The sequence below is a fragment of the Cervus canadensis genome, chromosome 3 (genome assembly GCF_019320065.1).
Source record: "Cervus canadensis isolate Bull #8, Minnesota chromosome 3, ASM1932006v1, whole genome shotgun sequence".
Lineage (NCBI taxonomy): Eukaryota > Metazoa > Chordata > Mammalia > Artiodactyla > Cervidae > Cervus > Cervus canadensis.
Genome location: NC_057388.1, coordinates 9754691 through 9769425, shown reverse-complemented (window position 1 = coordinate 9769425; position 14735 = coordinate 9754691). Strand labels below are relative to the sequence as shown.

The following is a 14735-nucleotide window of genomic DNA, read 5'->3' as shown; positions in this document are numbered from 1 at the left end:
TTTACCAGCTGACCCACAAGGGAAGCCCAAGAATACTGGAGTGGGTAGCCTATCCCTTCTCCCGCGGATCTTCCCCACCCAGGAATCGAACTGGGTTCTCCTGCATTGCTGCCAGATTCTTTACCAACTGAACGATTAGGGAAGCCCCAGAACAGGTGCGAGGTGTTTCAAAGGCCTACTGGGGCTTTAGAGCAATGCAAAACGGCCACCAAGTTCAGGAAGGGGCCAGTACAGATGCCACACACTAGCATTTCCACCTGCCCTACAGGCTAATTGAAAGGATGAAGGGACTATGTAATGACAATTGAGATGGGAAAACTGTCCACATGTGAACACATCCCAGGAGCAACCACTCCAGTGTTTATGCCATGTTAACCCAGAGGCAACTGGTCACCACCATCCAAGTTCAGCTGTTGACCACCTGAGGACTGCTGCCAGTGGCCGGTCAGGACAATAGCTTGCTTTTGCTCTTGCCACGGGATCTGCCCCCAGAAGAACACATTATAAATCACCCCGGGGCTGGTAGGTACAGCCCCGGTGGTTTGGGTTTGCTTCCTCGTGGGGAGTAATATTAGAAAAGAATTTAAAGGCTTCACCTGTCTTCTACTCAGCCCCACCTAAAACTACTAAAGGAATTAATTAGGGCACCATCACTTAACCCTTGGTCCATTATACTGTCTCTCTAGTATTCAGCACCAGCTCTGGGAACTAGGGCTTGGACAGGTGGGATCATACCACAGACCAAGACAAAAACCACAGATAATTCTGTGGTATTATCTCAGAATGCTCTTACTGCTTGTATTTTGCTTAATGGTCATATCTCCCCTCTATTGGGCCTGCTGAACATCTTACATTCCCTCCCTAGTCCAAGTGGAGGGAGTCTGTTCAGGTCTGGGAGACAGTAGTGACCTCACTGTGAGGTGAGTTTGATTACTGGGTCCCTCTGGTGGGCTATAGTCCATGGGTTGCAGAGTCGGACATGACTGAGCACGCATTGTAGTGAGATGACGCTGTTATCCTCAGCTGGACTTCCAGATGAAAGTTGACCTGAAAGGCCCCTGGCTCCAAAGTTTGCCCGCCTCTCGGCAGCTGTTACCTGTATTGCATGCATGGTGTTTGGTTGCAGCGAGACTCTTTATGCCCGAGCCCAGCGATACCACAGAAAAGGGGTAGGCCAAGATTGTAAGGATCCTGCAGGGTATGTAGGGATGGAGCATATGGTCAGGCCACTCAAGATGGCTGCCCTCTTGCTCTGTATTCATCCCTGCTGGACTAGGCTTTGTTTCTCTCAAGTGACTCCAGTCCTCTTAATTATAGGCCTAATTAGTGACTGCCCACGTGCTTGCTCCCTGCCCCAGCTGCTCGTTTCCCTGGTAACTGAGCCACCCTGATGTAAATTCCCCCCATAAGTGGTAGCCTCTTTCTCCCCCAAGTAGCAAAGATTGCTGCCATACCCTGCCTGCTATTTGCTGACAATGGTGGGATTTGTTCCAGGACCTTTGGCTTAAGATCCCCTCTCCAATAAACAGTTGATGTTTCCACCATCGTCTCCAGGCCCTTTCTTCAGTCTGAAGTCTTACAGGCCTACAGGATACAGCCCAAAGGCACCCAGTGTGGATACTAAGTCCAACCAGAAAATGTAAAATCTGAGAGCGGTACAATCAATACAGCATTAGATGCAATTATAACCACTCACTCCTATTTGAAACCGTTTTCACACAAATCCCACTGAAGAAAGGAAATGTTTGTGTTTAAAATTTTTTTCACCCCTTTATTTTTCCATGTATTAAATTATCTGCAGGGAAATCAAAAACTGTTTGCTTGTGACAAAGCAGCCTATTTCTGACTATTGTGCTCTTGAGGAGGACTGGCGAGCTGTTAGGTGACAAACACAAGTCTTACTGTGGAAGAAATCTATTCTTAATAGCAACTTGAAACTTGAAGAATTTGTAGGAAAGAAAAATACTCAAGCCTCTAAATAAACGATTTACATAAAAGTTGGCTTTTGATTACCCAGAAAGCATGGCTATTAGTCCTTTACAAAGCACAAATTTTATTTATTCATGCCCATGGAAGTGACTTTTTTGTGGATGTTTCCAGCGAAATTTTCAGCAGTTCTTTTGATGCCATGTGTTAATTGTAGTCCACATTGATTGCTCGTGATTTCTCAGAATCTTTTGTTGTGCTCCTGACATGTAAAGGGGGCTCAAGAATTCCTTAATGGGAGAACTTTAGACAACAACCAGACAACAATCTCTCCAGGTTGACAGAAGGGGCAATGAAACATGGAGTTGCCTTTGCCTCATGAAAATACGGTTCTCTTTTTTTGTATCTTTCTTTTTATTGGAGAATAATTGCTTTACAATGTGGTGGTGGTCTCTGCCTTACATCAATGTGAATCAGTCATAATCATAATTATATACATATGTATACATATATCCCCTGCCCCTTGAGCCTCCCTGCCCCCCATCCATTCCACCCCTCTAGGTCGTCACAGCGCGCCAGGCTGGGCTACCTGTCTTATACAACAGCTTCCTGCTAGTTATCTCTTTCACCCATCATACTGTGTATATGTATGTCAAGCATCCTGTTCTTACTTTACATGGATTTTATTTAGGGTGCCTTGGGACACTGATCTTCAAGTCAGATTGACAGGGGAGAAAAAGGCCACAGGCAATATTAGAGCTACATTAATTTTAATGTCTTTGTTACTTTTATATTTTTTAGGTCTTAAAAGACCGTTTTCAAAGGCCCAAAATGAAGTTCACACTTACCCGCTGGTGCTTGACCCTCTTCATCTTCTTGAATGTAAGTGAAACAGAGTTGTTTTAAGCTATGTTAATCAAGAATGCTGAAACAGTAAGGTGGAGTATAATTGAGAAAGAATAGACATTGTTCTCCAGAAGACAAACTATAATTTTCTTTAATATTTTGTTAACAAATCTCCTCTTTACATTATTCAAGGAAAACTATTACTAACATTCTATGCCTGTCAATTTAATTTTAAGGGGATTTACATTTTATAATGTTACACATCAAAGTTTATGGGAATAATTGCTAATGTAGTCCTTCCTTCTGTACCTGTCTGAATGAGGACAGTTTATTTTATTATGTAAGACAGCTGTGTTATTTTAATCTTCAGATAAAGTACAATATAATTTGCTAAAAGTAAGCCAGTACTTGGAAATACATGTATCTTCATGCCATTGGAAATAAATTTTAAACAAGAATATTGTAGAAACTATTGGAATATTTTCTTTTGTCTGTAAATGTCTAAGCCTTATGTCATATTCTATAGATGCAGAGAGATTGGTATATTTAATTCATATTGATGTTGTTATTCATATCTCAAATGAAATCCTATGTGATCAACTATATGTGAATATTTCTGAATTTTGCTTCACAAATCATGTAACTAGACATTGATAGAAGAAATGATAAAGTAACTACTAGATAATAAGATAGTTAGAATATTATCCAATCATCTTTTTTTTTAGGAAAGACTAAACAAAGTCTTTTAACAAAGACTACATAACTTTTGGTGTGGTTTTTTAAAAAAAGCTCACCTTTTAAAAACTCTTACCTAGTACATTTTAAAATTCAAAGATTGAAAGAATTTCATATATTTGCATGTGCATGATAGGTGCCTTGTGGTTTGTAGGCATCTTTTTACTAGCAAGCATGATTGCACAGGGCACTTGAATGGCTTTATGAGGTCTTCACTGGGACAAACAGAAATTTTGCTTCTGTTTGCATTTGGATTATTTATTTGATCTGGAGGATTTGTCCATAAAAATTCTGATATATCAGTTTTCTTCTAAAACACTCATTATGTTCCACATTAATGTTCTTCAGAGAAAAGGAAATTTTTTCATGACATTAATTACTCTAAAATGTCACTTCTTAGATACATTATTAGGAAAAACCACTACCAATATATTTACTGAATTCTAGCAACCTGATTTCCAAATGGTCTTTAAAAATTATCAGTTTGGGTCACCACATTCCCTTAGCCTCATCTACATTTACCAAAAGCACCCACTGTCTCTTCTTATCACTTTCTCTTCTTGTGCAGTAGCACAATAGGCTTAGAACAGTGCTTGGCATGTAGTGCTCAGAAGATGCTAGTGAGGATGATGACAACGATCACAACAACAACGAGGAAGACGCAGAGAAAGTAGGCTCGTCTGAGAAGCATTTGTTGTTGTTCACTTAACTGTGTTTCCCTATTTGTGTTGAATTTATGACGCCGTGGACTGTAGCCTACCAGGCTCCTCTGTCCATGGGATTCTCCGGGCAAGAATACTGGAGTGGGTTGCCATTTCCTGCTCCAGGAAATTCCTGACTCAGGGATCCAATCCAGGTCTCTTAGTCTCCTGCATTGGCAGGTAGGTTCTTTACCACTAGCCCCTTATGATATGTACGGGAGTTGTATATAATGCTTAGGTAGAAGTACATAGTCAAGCATCTGATCCCATCTGGAAGAAGCAGAGCTAACACTTGGCAGACCTCCATTTTATCCTTGACTTTGAAAAGTACAAGTAAAACTACAAATCATCCTAACATAGACATTCTCATTACTAAGAACAGCGACATGGAAAGTTGGTCATATCAACTTGTGAATTCTGGATTCATATTCCCATTGGAACAGGTCTGTCTGTGACAGTCTGTAGAAACGTCCTTCAAGCCAGTAGCGTGGATCCCCACAGTCAGTAGTTTTGGGCCATTTCTAAAGTTCTACACAGAACTGCTCTCTTCTTGTTCTCTCTCTGTTCTTCTGGAAACCACCCGTAACACACAAGGAAGCTGATTGTCTTACATCAACGTAGGGACTGCTTCAACACACAGCCGGTCAAATCAGATTGCTTTACTTCTAGACCCCATGACTAGTGTGGATGGAACCTTCTAGAATGTAAGCCCCATGAGGGCAGGGACCTTGCCAGTTTTGTTCTCACTGCTGACTCTTCAGAGCCTAGGACAGTGCCTGGCACATGACAGGCACTCCCAGGGAAAGAACAGTGATGTTTCCTCTGCGGACGACAGCGGTCGGCGGCGGCTTGGTGGTCGTATGTGTGGCGCCATCTACTGGAGCCTTTAGGAGTGACGTCACATATACGCGACTAAACTGCCGCAGGGACAACAATTAAGAGGCGTGTTTCTGTTTGATTTTGGAAGCACCATGCAAGATGGCTTGAATGCAAAACTCCGAATTTCAGTCTTTATTCAGAAAAACAACATGTCCTGCACGTCTCATTGCTATCTTCATGTGAGCATAAAGTTATATATTTACATTCCACAAACACAGAGAATAAACATAACACATGTGACAAGTGGAATATTGTTTTCACACCACTTTGGTGGTTTAATCACTACTGTTTATATTTTCCCTCTTTACTGCTGAAAATTGTACCACCTCACTGGCAATTTTTATCTCTGAAATCATCAGCAGTTTAATATGTTCAATGAACCTGATGAAATTTGCATGTTATTTTTCAGCAGTAGGAATACCATGACTGGAATTACATAGATATAATGGTTATATATGTATATATGCCATGTATACATATATAACAGATGCCTCAACTTGTATGTTATTTTCAGAAGAAAATCACTGAAACATTCAGCTACCACTGGAAAAACTGCATTGTCAGTGCTCAGACATGAACCAGACCAGCAGCGGACTCAGATTATCATGGCCCCCTGAGGACAGAAGTTCTAATTGCTCATTCCCTCAGTGTTGAAACAGTCTCCGTTGAACCATGTTACAGGAAGTTCACTGGAGTTTTGTTTCAACATTGGAGGAATGATAAGATGCTACTGTCGTCTACATGAACTGCAGCTGCTTTTTCAGATGGTCATGTCGCCATGATTACTGGTGTTTAAGACTGCATTAAACCAAATAATGTTGTCATTGAAACTATAGGTATAGGGTTTCCACTTGCTATTCTTGCACACACTGCCTCCCCATGGCCTCCATGAATTTCCAACTAACACAGGAGCATTTTATGGGTTGTTCAGTCTGTTTAAAAATAGAATTCAGAATGTTACTTTGGGCAAGCTTAAGCAAAATAGTTCCTAGTGTCTATCATATCTAATATAAGTGACAGAAAAAAATTATATATGACATTCTATTACACCATAATGGTTTTCATCCACATTGATAAAGGACGTGTACACCTTTAATCATCATTGTTGGTTTGTTCATTTCTTCTGTCATGAATTCTAGAGGCATTAAAATTAGAAATAATTCTAACACTTAGAGTGGTGTCAACTATATTTGCAATAAGCATTCATATAGAGTTGTAACCATAATGTTACAACAATAATAAATATTCATCCTCTTCTGTTTGCAAGTGATTTCTACCCAGATGACTTGCTGATACCTCCACATCCAGTTCAAAGGAGAACTTATCTTTTCCCCCAAGAAAGGTTTTCCTTTCTTAATGTCTTCTCTTTCTCTTTCTCAGGACACTACCTTTTTTTGTTTTTTAAACCTAGCTGTATTTGCTAAAATATCTAGGCCATTTGAGTCTTCTTATTCTCCATTCCTTTTCAGATATACTTCAGTGCTTTTATTATTTGAAAAACTGCTGAGTTGCTGTTTCTTGTTCCATCTTAAGGTGATGTAGTCCATGCCTTGAGCTGCCTGACTAGCCTTCCCAGCTCTAATCTGATGCCTAACTCTCCTTGCACAACTTTCACTGGTCAAAAAACTACAAGACATCTTTACTTTATCATGCTTTTAAAATATTGGCTAAAATATCTTGAGCCTTTCATGTCCCCAGAGTTTTGTGTTTGTTTTCGCAGGGCTCTGTGTTATCTGATTTTCCTGGATTTCATCTCTTACCCTCAAACACGCTCCCTCCCAGTGTGGTTTCCGTACAATTTCACGCAAGGCCTTTCCTTCCTCTGGGCTCACCCGTGTGCCTTGCCTTCCATCCAGAAAGCCTTCCCTCTCCTCTCTGCCTATGCAGACAGTACATTTATTCAAAGTCCCATTCTACCTTGGATCTGTACTCATTCCCATCTACTCTTGCTCCATGCTCTCTCTCCACTACGAATTTTTATTGTTTAGCCTTTAGTCATAGACTATCTCCTGGGACAGGATGCCCTGTCTGCACAGTGAGATATGCTGGAAAACAGTGAGGCTCTGCCATGAATATCCTGGGGTATATGAGTCAACTTAATAAGGATATTTATTTTAGCAGCTGTGAGAATAGAGAAAGGTATATAATGCTATCTCTGCCATCAGTACATTGGGGAAACTTCCATCTTAGAATAATTTAAACAGAATAAGGCCAATTAAAAGTGTTTCAGCAGGTGTGATAGAAAGCCAGGAGTATTTCTAACTTCAGAAAAACAGAAGTCAATGCAGGTTGACGCTTGCAAGTCTTCTCCAAAAAACTTCCTATGCATAACATGGATATGAAAAAAATCCAATTCAAGCACAATCAAAAACATCAGAGCCACAGAAGAAATTGAAATCTACCTAAACACAACTTAAGACAATTTGTCAGACATCCATCTTTTCACATACACAGACACACAACTTTGATTAATAGGACCAATGATGGTAATGAAAACCAGCAGACTGACAAAATAATGTCAGCCCACACTGAAAATTCAGAAGCACTAGGAGAAATATTTAAGATTTACATTAATTTTCAGCAGTGAAAATGAATTATCTCGTATAGGTCATCTGCTGATGAAACCAGTTTAAAGAGATTAAGGCAATTATCCAAAGCAGAATATTTCAAAAGAACATATTTTGTTTGTTCTGTGGAATAAGTGGGGTAAATTTTTTGGCAGTGTGTGCAATCTAAGTACAAACAAATTAGTTGAAAGAATCCAATTAAAATTTATTTATTGCACTAATATATCTACTTTGAATAACATGATTCATGATTCTTAGGAGCGCCAAAGAAAGCAAAGTTGATTTAATATTCATATTTTTTTGGAAATCAGGTTATTTATTTCTAAACTTTACATTGATAATAAAAATTTTAAAAATCTTGTAAAGAGGTGCATGGGTCTGTGTGGGTGCTATACATTTTCAGTGTGAATGGAATGAATGCAAATATGAAAATTTTAGGTAGAATTTATAGATGAAATATAAATACACTTAAATTATAAAGAAAAAATAATCCACGTGGAGACCGTGCATAATTGTTGCTTATAGGAGGAAAATAAATGTGTTCATACTTTTTGATTGTTTCATCATGTATTCCCCTATCTCTACTCTCCATAAGTAACTCCATTTCCTGTCTAATACAGCGCCCACTTCCGGTTCTTCCTGCCAGTTCAGATTCCACCTACTCTCCAACACTGGAGCCGGAGCCATTTCTCTTCCTTTTAGGAAAACAGAGACTGCTGCAGGCACAGCACAAATGCTTTGACCGAATGCAGAAGTTGCCCCCCTACCAAGGAGAAGGTAAAAAGAAGGCTGTATGTGAGCGTGTGTTTCAAGCACTAGTAAAGGCTTATTTTCTTCCGTGGGTAAATATGTTAACTCAATTAATTTAATATGCCAATGGTTTTAACAGTGGCTTTCACACTGTGGTATGTTTGTGTATTTTATGCCACAGACATGCCTAGTTTCTTTGCTCAGGTTCATCTGATTGCTTTTGGTTAACATCTGCCCTTAAGACAAAATTAAGTAGAGCAGCCAGTGGTAGCTCAGCAGTAAAGAATCTGCCCGCCAATGCAGGAGCCCCAGGTTCGATCCCCGGTCAGGAAGATCCCCTGGAGGAGGGCACGGCAACCCACTCCAGTACTCTTGCCTGGAGACTTCCGTGGACAGAGGAGCCTGGCTGGCCACAGTCCGCGGGGTCATGAAGAGTCGGACATGACTTAGCAGCTGAGCATGCACCCCCGATAGAGCATATACTTTCCCAAAGTTGCTTTCATAACATTTCTGGAGATATTGTAAAGGAGAGATTTTGGAGCAAAGATTCGACACAGATGACAAGTAAGCCTTTTGAGGAACAAATGGAGAATATCCTACCAAAAAAAAAAGGAAACTCCCTTAGTAGTTGGAAAAGTTAGTACCTTTATTTTGTTGCTGCTGCTGCCTCTGCTGTTTTAACATTTCCACACCCGAGTGGAGAGCCCCTGAGTAACCGTCTGTGCCCTGTTAAATCTCGCTGAGGATTCTATGGTTTTTGATAACTGCAGGGTAATTTCTTTCTAAACGGCCAGGTCTGTACTGCAACCGCACCTGGGATGGCTGGGCCTGCTGGGACGATACACCAGCTGGAACGCTCGCCGAACAGCACTGCCCAGATTATTTTCCGGACTTTGATGTGGAAGGTAGAGTATTTCTTTTTAGTTTATATTTTGCTATGAATCTTTTAGCATTTTTCTAGCTCCAAAAAGAAAACCAGATGCAAAATATACTACCAAATCATAGTCTCTACAGTTTAGCACATTCTGAAACATTTCCACAAATGAAATATCCAGTTGTACAAAGATTGTGAGCTGCCCTTATTTTTTAAGTCAATTACCAGTTGTGCATGTTGGTCATACATTCTATTAAATATTAAATGAAAATGAAAGATTTATATATTTTAAGTATTTAATGTTGAATTTTAATAAACATTGCAATTACTTTTTCTAAAACTGAACAGTTTTTATTTATAGCTGAAGTTTTTGTAAAATTTTCAATTATTTCCCATTTGATGATTTATGCAAATCATTGATCTAGGGTTTGTGTGTACTGGGCTGGTGGAACAAGCATAATGGGAATTTGATTGTAATGTTGAAAATGGTATAAAACTATCATGTGTAGGGAAGAGAAATCAGAAGGTGGTAACTCCAAACATTTACTAGATTTCTGTTCCAACAGCAGATGATTGAAATATGCTCAGTAGAGAAGACTGGTACTATTAACATGGATCATACCAACCCAGCTCTATGCCCTGCCCCACATGAACAGCCAACAAATGTGTTAATTAATAACATCAAAGCCACTGTAATTATAAAAATAACATAGGAGTATTTTCATTGAATATTGGTTTTTTTACTTTCCAAAACAGTTTCATATATATTATCTCCTTTTATACTCACACAATATTTTATATAAAACCACAACTGAACCCAAGTCGTCTGAACTCCTACCTAACCCTTTTCTCAGTAAATGAAAAAAGCATTTGAGAAACAATATTTCTAAATCATTGTACAAACTTATGTAGGTTGAAGTGGTTTTCAAAACTTTCAAGCCAGAACATGGTTTTCCTTCAGGCTTCAGTCTAGCCACACTGGTGGGGGACTTGCTTTCATTCTTCCTTGGAGAATGAGTTACAAAATTTGACCCCAGTGAGAGAAGATAATGGAAGCGGAATTACAGTGGGACACTTTTAAAACCAGTTCAAGCCAGCCATTTCTAGGAATTCTCATTTTGATTTAAGAGAATCAATGTGAAGAGAGAAAGAGCATATCGCTCTTCCCTGCTCATCACTACCTTCCTGTAAACCCTAACTCGGTGCTATTTGACGGTGGTCCCCAGGTCTTTACTGAGTCTTCCTGATAAATGATGTTTCATCAATCTTGATCTGATGACTACATTAGAGGAAACTGATTGGCATACAGAGTTGTTCTACAATTGAGGCTGCAAGGCCAGTTCCAAAGCAGCAATGGGCTGTTGCCAAAGTGACTACAGTTATTAACTTAAAGGCAACTTTGGGGTTAGCCAAACAGTGATTTCCAGGCATAGATCCATCTTTTCAGCCTGATTTTTACATAGAACCCTCTCAGCTGGGGAACAAACCCACTTCAAAAGAAAGGCAATTCTTAAATACATCTGTATTCAACAAACTTAAATTCTTAAGTACTTTACATTGACCCAAAGCTGTATCTCGATGATCCACACAACAGTTTAATGAAATGACAGAGATTTCCTTTTAAACAAAGCGCTTGGCAAAAAGATAGGTAGATAATGAGAGAGTGAATAGCAGTGTTGAGATTCCAATGAGGCTGATAGAAAGAAAGAAAAGAAAGTGAAGTCGCTCAGTTGTGTCCGACTCTTTGTGACCCCATGGACTGTAGCCTACCAGGCTTCTCTGTCCATGGGCTTTTCCAGGCAAGAGTACTGGAGTGGGTTGCCACTTCCTTCTCCAGAATGAGGCTTGATGGGCTGAAGAAAAGTGCTAAAGTATAAAAAGCAAATCCCTGTTAGGAGGGATGTAAGGGCAGGAGTCAAACACTCAATCAACAGGAATGGGGCAGAGCCAAGGTGGCCAACGTATGATTGAGGACAGTGATTCTCAACCCCGAGATCCTTGGGAATCGGTGAGCTTTTTATAAAGGCAGGTGTCTGGCATCTCTTGAGACTAATGGCACATGAATCTCTGAGGACTGGGTCTGAGAATCAGGAGAAAGTTCCCCAATGTGAAGGACGGGAGCATGCTCCCCTCTTCATGGAACAGTCCAGACTTGGACTATTTCAGAGGAAATGCCAACCTTCGAGCACATGCAAAGAGGCTCCAGGCTTGAGGGGACAGCAGGCGTGGTGTGAATGGGGGTGCTTGGTTTAGAAAGGGAAGTCAGAGGAGACGTAGCCTTCTGTCAAATATCTGAAGACTGGCCAGGTAGAAGAGGACAATTTCTTTTTTTTTAATAATTATTTATTTTTTATTGATTGATGATTGTTTGCAATATTGGTTTCATTTCTGCCATACACCCACATGAGTTAACTATAATATACACATGTCCCTTCCCTCTTGAGCTCCCTCCACCTCCCACCATTCCCACCCATCTAGGTGATTACAGAGTCCCACTCTGAGTTCCCTGAGTCATTGAGCAAAGTCCCATTGGCTGTCTATTTACATATGTTAGTGTATATACATCCATGCTGCTCTCTCCATTTGTCTCACCCTCTCCCAGAAGAGGACAAATTCTTGATAGCTGCAACAGTTAGAACTAGGAAATGCTAGATCCATGTAGCACAGTAGTAAAGAATCTGCCTGCTAATGCAGGAGACATGAAAGACGTGGGTTCGATCCCTGGGTCAGGAAGATCCCCTGGAGGAGAAAATGGCAACCCACTCCAGTACTCTTGCCTGCAAAATCCCATGGACAGAGGAGTTGCGCAGATTATAGTCCAAGGGGTTGCAAAAGAGTTGGGCATGACTGAACTGTGCACGCACACAGACTTGAGTTAAATCCAAATAAAACATGTTTACTACAGTGCTGCCTATGATTGGAAGGTTCTCAGGAGCATCACCCTCCTCCGTAGAACACATTGCCCTATGTAGCTGTGTAACTTTGTAAAAACCAAATTATATTCATTCAAGAAAACAAAACTACTTCCTAACAAGATGTTAAAGATAAAATGCTGCATTACAAACCCTTTTTTTAAAATTGCAAATCGTTAACTAAGTCATTGACCCATTTTCAACATCAATTTTTCTCTGCTGATTAGTGCTGACCCTTTTGGAAACTGTTGGTTTCCAGTGGTGGTCCTTTAAATAATTTTTGTACAATGGCAGTCATAGAAAATTCACAATTTAAAATGCTTCTTAATATGGAAACAGATGATTCTAATAGGTGCCTTAAAACTCCTTTGTTGGGGGAAGAAAATGGGTTTTTTGGTCCATGTTAAATCATTGTTGGCGTAGACATACAAACAAGTTTACAGTTTTCAGTTTAAATCTTGTGCTGAATTTGGTAGTGTGTGTTTCAGCCATACAATGAAAAATTGTGAATTTTACCTGAAAAACTGCCAAAGATAAAATAATCTTCATACTAGCTCATAGCATGTTGATTTGACTAACCAAAACTTCTAGTAGAAAATTATTTTAAATGTTTTCAGATCTCAGTAATAATTCACCAAATACATTTTTTTTACCATAAATCGTTTCCTTAACCTTTAAAACAGTAACATATATTAGTATATGATTCTGATTTCCATATTCTTGTGTTTAAAAAAAAACATGAGAAGTCATATGTAAAACAGTTTTCCATAAGCTTTACAGCTTTACAATGAAGAACAATGCTACAAAAATATTACTGCTGTGAAATTATCAAAAATCAAAACTATGTAAGGGTTGCAAACACACTGATAAAATCTCCTTTCGTATTTTACCAATTTACCGTTTATCAATTTACCTATGATCTCTAAGGCAATAAACACATTGCAGAGGCACTTTGGAGAGCTAGAAAAAAGGTGAATAACTCAGAATAAGTTTGGCAATGTAAGATGGAGGGGGCAGTGCTTCCCCTGCCTTTGCTGACGCTAAATTGAAGCAATGCATATTGAAGCATCTTGTGTGATGCATGGTTCCTGCTTGTCTCTATTGACTTCTGCTCACGTTCAGGTTCTATAAAGTGATTAACCCTCCGGAATGGCTCTTAAGCTTTAATTTATTGTTTTTCCTTCTTGCGATTTTGAGATAGTGATAAGTTCTGTTTCACTAACAGAAAAAGTTACAAAGTATTGTGAGGAGGATGGGGTTTGGTACATGCATCCTGAGAGCAACATTTCCTGGTCCAACTATACCATGTGCAACGCTTTCACCCCTGAGAAGATGCAGGTAGGTTCTATTGCACATTTCAGTATTGGAGGAGAATGCCACTATCTGTACACAGAAATGTATGCCTAATGGTAAAACACCTGCTACCAAGAAGTCAGCCTCTTTTGTCGAAGGAAATCAGATAATGACCTGTCAATTCTGAGGAGTGTAGGGAGTGGCCTGGAGAAAACGATGCTTTACTTCGTGGTTGGCCCTCAGTCTGAGCATGTGAAATAGGCCATTTATGGCAAGGGGAATGTGTCCATGGAGCAAATGATGGGGCTCCCTTCTCTACCAGACATTAGGCAGCATGTTCAAGAACTCCTTTAGCAGTTCTCTTCTGGAAGGGTTCCAGAACTAGAGTTCTCCGCAAGTCACCAGCTGCCAATTGACCACTCTCTGTCCTGAGAAGTCCATGACAGTTTTGCTATCAAGCCTTGAACAAACTCTTAAGGATAGAGCTTCTCATCAGCCCACTGATATGAGTGCCACTGTTTATTTTTTGTGGAAATCCATTCTAATTTGTTACTTCTTGTGTCTTACTGTTAAATAGCTTTATTATCTCTGCTTAGAAACATTTAAGCCAATGGGGCAGGTGGCGGGAAGTGGCGAGTAGATAACTACCCCCTTCTTCAGGTTCTTCAGAAATCTGAAAAGCTCACCAAATCTGCCACCAGCCTGCTGTCCCCACAGGGCTGGGAGAAACGACGGGTCAGCACTGAGTCACATAGGGCTTCTCCGGGCAGCCCTGGTGGCTGCAGAGGAAACCTATTGTCTCCTTCAAGGATAGGCCTGTATGCTAAATAATTACTAAGTCGGAAGCTACAAACACATCAGTGCTTTTGTTTTCTACAAAGCTTTCAAGTATAGAAAACTTTCCTGTCATTAAAACAGAATAAAAAACAGTTAAACAAGATGAACCGATAGCTTAGAGACCAGATAACTAGAGGGACATCTCGGCAAAGGCCGAGGGCACCAAAGCCAGTTATAGCATTTTGTGTACAAGTTTTTCATCTCTCGGGTCTTTTTTTTCCCCTTGGTCAGTCTTGCTAAGAGGTATTGAAATTATTTTTAAGAACTAGGTTTTGTCTTTGAGCACTCAGTATATGTTTGTTATCTTTATCATTTAAGTTTAATTTTCTTTAGATAGAAATTTAGGTAATTGATTTGCGATCTTCTCATGTATGCATTTTAGTCTGTAAACTTCCCTCCGTGTACAACTTCATCG

The 14735-nt window shown here is 39.9% G+C and overlaps 1 protein-coding gene across 1 annotated transcript in view; it reads left to right on the top strand.

The window, feature by feature from the left end:
• CALCR (calcitonin receptor) overlaps nucleotides 1-14735 on the top strand; it is a 109938-nt gene that overhangs the window by 64473 nt on the left and 30730 nt on the right. Inside the window, exons 3-6 of the mRNA XM_043462604.1 lie at nucleotides 2728-2808; nucleotides 8275-8431; nucleotides 9199-9309; nucleotides 13416-13528. Coding sequence (XP_043318539.1) covers nucleotides 2728-2808; nucleotides 8275-8431; nucleotides 9199-9309; nucleotides 13416-13528 — 462 coding nt within the window. The remainder of the gene's footprint in view (nucleotides 1-2727; nucleotides 2809-8274; nucleotides 8432-9198; nucleotides 9310-13415; nucleotides 13529-14735) is intronic.